The 3,793-nt window shown below is 52.5% G+C and overlaps 1 protein-coding gene across 1 annotated transcript; it reads left to right on the top strand.

Annotated features, from left to right (window-relative positions):
- Nucleotides 1–1,683: 1,683 nt before the first annotated feature.
- Nucleotides 1,684–2,646, top strand: FOXB1 (forkhead box B1). The gene has a single exon (XM_077828944.1). It carries the CDS (start codon nucleotides 1,684–1,686, stop codon nucleotides 2,644–2,646), a length of 963 nt encoding a protein of 320 aa, XP_077685070.1.
- The last annotated feature ends 1,147 nt before the right edge of the window (nucleotides 2,647–3,793 follow it).

The following is a 3,793-nucleotide window of genomic DNA, read 5'->3' as shown; positions in this document are numbered from 1 at the left end:
GACATCAGCACATTATTTATCTCTAAATGCACTTTTTCATTACAGACCACTTCGAGTTGTGCTAGCTTGTAGATTAAACCTTATTTAACATGTTAACAAGGTAGATGGGATAAATAATCCAGTTCTTAAACAGTACTGCATACATTAGTGTGAAGGTATAATCTGATGTTTGCCTGGTTAGAACAGGAACTATGATTAAACATTGTTTTTACAGTCACAGCTGTTACTTGTATCGCCTGGGATCCAGTAAAATTGCCACAGGTCTGAAATCCAACTGAGAGGCAATTTACATAAATCAGACTCTCCAATATCTAAAATAACCCATGGTGTTTTCTTTTCAGTATGACCACAAGTTTGTTAAGACCAAAACGTTGGTGATAACAAGACAACTCATTTCTAAATTTCAGGGGAAGTAGCTCACAAAGTAATGAAAACTTCGACATGTTTGTTACGTAGGACCCCAACACTGCATTTTCATCAGCCTAACCCTTTGGAAACCAGGCTTGGGCTCCGTTTGATTTGGCAAAGAGAAAGTCTCTCGTTAGAGGAAAAAGCCTTGCCTTGAGTTAGCCAACAATACAAATCAGATAACAATGCAGAACAAACAGAATACCCCAGCCAAGCAATTTCCATGTCAAACATCCCACTGCTCAGCAGCTCCATTTGTAAGTGTGAATTGCAGACTAAGCTCCCTGGCAAAGTCCACAGAAAGGTTAGTGCATACCTTCGCACGCACACTGTTACTGGGTGCCATCACACTTCAATTCCGGTTGCTGAGCCTTTTCACCCCTCGCCTTGTCTTCAAATGGAAATGATTCCTATTGGCCCAAGGTGTCCATGTAAATAGGTGTAAATGAAACCAGATTATGCCTTTCTTTCAGCCCACCCTCCTCCCCCTCTCCCTCCTCCCAAGGCGATTGTCATATGATAGCAAAGAAGTGGCACATTAATGAAGCGCCTCTACAGGGGTCTTTTCTGCTCATGTCACCACATAAAACTATCAGATGGTTAGAGGAAGGACATGGAGGCAAGTACTTAGCTCATCTCGGCTGCAGAGAAGCAAGCGAGCCCCTGCTCCGTTCCAGCTGCCGCTGGGGGTGAAACAACCCAATCCCTGATTCCGCCTTCCGAGGAGAAGGGAGGGGAGCGAGAGGATTCCCACAGACCAGCCAGCTCCCTGCTTCCTCAGGACTAAAACTAAGCGGAGCGGCCGGAAAGGGAGCGTGAGAACCGGGAGGGATCGGAAAAGAAGACCAGACTCCCAGCTGCATCCCGGATGCGGACTGTCAACTTCCAGCAACTTTAAGGTGGGCATTGCTGGCGGGGAGGGTCCCCTTCCAGCCCCTTCTCTGCCCAGCTCCAGGGGGGTCCCCAGCCCCTTCTCTGCCCTGCTGCAAGGGGTCCCCAGCCGGCAGAGAAACAGCTGAAGTAACTTAGCGGCTGAGCGCGGTGGCTAGCTCGGGAGAGGGGTAGATCGCTTCCCCCCGTGGGGCTGGAGGGGTTTGGGTGTTTGTACCCCTGGGGGATCAACTCCGATCTGTCTCCTATTAGTGCCTCACACGCCTGCCCTTCCCCTCCCCCCCTCGCGCACACACACCCAGGCCAGCTTTAAAGCGTAGCCCGCCTGCCCCCTGCCTTACCCCGCTCGCCCCTCCGCAGATCTCGGCGGGTCCCCCAGCGAAGATGCCTCGCCCGGGCAGGAACACGTACAGCGACCAGAAGCCGCCCTACTCCTACATCTCGCTGACGGCCATGGCCATCCAGAGCTCGCCGGAGAAGATGCTGCCCCTGAGCGAGATCTACAAGTTCATCATGGACCGGTTCCCCTACTACCGGGAGAACACGCAGCGCTGGCAGAACTCCCTGCGCCACAACCTCTCCTTCAACGACTGCTTCATCAAGATCCCGCGCCGGCCCGACCAGCCGGGCAAGGGCAGCTTCTGGGCGCTGCACCCGAGCTGCGGCGACATGTTCGAGAACGGCAGCTTCCTGCGGCGCCGCAAGCGCTTCAAGGTGCTCAAGTCCGACCACCTGGCCCCCAGCAAGCCGGCGGACGCGGCCCAGTACCTGCAGCAGCAGGCCAAGCTGCGGCTCAGCGCCCTGGCGGCCGGCGGCACCCACCTGCCGCAGATGTCCACCTACAGCCTGGGGGTCTCCCAGCCCTCCGGCTTCAAGCACCCCTTCGCCATCGAGAACATCATCGCCCGCGAGTACAAGATGCCGGGCGGGCTGGCCTTCTCCGCCATGCAGCCCATGCCGGCCGCCTACCCGCTCCCCAACCAGTTGACTACGGTGGGCAGCTCCATTGGCACCGGCTGGCCCCACATGTACAGCCCCGGCATGATAGACACGGCCACCCCCATCTCCATGGCCAGCGGCGATTACAGTGCCTACGGCGTGCCCCTCAAGCCCCTGTGCCACGGGGGCCAGACTTTGCCAGCCATCCCGGTGCCCATCAAACCCACCCCGGCGGCGGTGCCGGCCCTGCCGGCCCTGCCGGCGCCCATCCCCACCATCCTCTCGAACTCGCCCCCCTCGCTCAGCCCGACCTCTTCCCAAACAGCCACCAGCCAAAGCAGCCCCGCGACGCCCAGCGAGACCCTGACCAGCCCCGCCTCGGCCCTGCACTCGGTAGCCGTGCACTGACACGGCCAGCCCGGCCTGGACGCTCCGCGGCTCGCGCCAAACTTTCCTCGGCCTTTTCTTGCTCCTCGAGAGGAGAGAAAACTGCCGGCGGGAACACTTGAGGTTTGCTATTCATGGAAGCGGTCTTTGGTTTGCCTCTCTGGCGTACCCTTCTTTAATGGCTCGAGCCCGTGCCGGTTTGTGGGGTGCTCCTTAACTTAGTTTTAAACACTCGAAAAGTGGTCTAGTCCCCGTCCCCCCCCAGCGTGTGTATAAAGTGCCATTTGCATCACTAGGTTTCCAAAGGTACTTAAGGCACCTTCCCCCACTGAAATGAGTGCTGGAGAGTTAGACAACCCCGGCACAGCTTGCCTCTTTTCCTTCCTTTGTCTGGGAAGAGCAACATTCTTCCACGGGACCTGTCTTTAAAACCATAAAGAGTCTGAAGTGGTTGCAGATGGCTTCGTGCAAACAGTTCATGTTTCCAGTTTCCAAGTGACAAATCAGCTGGATTTTGGAAACACTTAAAAGTTTCGTTTCCAATTTATTTTTTTACACAGAGTTTAAAGATTGCAGGATCTACCCGAACCCCTCGTGAATTACTTTTTAAAATGACACGGACTATATCATATAGATCTATCTATCTATCTATCTCCATACCTATTACAGCATTACAATGAAAGTATTAAACCGGTCCCCATAACTTGAGAGATGGCCAGTTACCATCCAATGGCTGAAAAGTTCCATTGGCTTCGGCATAGTTTGTTTTGGGGAAGTTACAAATCTGTATCCACTGTGGATCAAGATTTGTATACAAGAATGCGTATTAAGTACAAAAGGACAGGAAACCATGCAAATGGCAAGACATCAGTTCACACTGAAAACGTATATTGTTTACAAAACTGCTGTTCTAATGTAAATACTGAACTTCAATCTGTCCTGTGAATCAAATGAGGTCCTCTTTTGCAGTACCTGTTGTCATGTGGATGTTTAATTTTCAGGTGGAAGGGGAGGGGGAGTTAATTTGTCTGTTAACCTTCTAATTACGTCGATTTTTTAAAAGCTATTTATTTATGGTTTAAGAAAAGAAAAATAAAAACAAATCCACTACCAAGTAGACAACCTAAGGTAGCTTATGTAAAGCTGCTCAAGTCACTGGTGAAGTGTA

Source organism: Eretmochelys imbricata, chromosome 10, assembly GCF_965152235.1.
Source record: "Eretmochelys imbricata isolate rEreImb1 chromosome 10, rEreImb1.hap1, whole genome shotgun sequence".
NCBI lineage: Eukaryota > Metazoa > Chordata > Testudines > Cheloniidae > Eretmochelys > Eretmochelys imbricata.
This window is presented reverse-complemented; position numbering and strand designations above follow the sequence as displayed.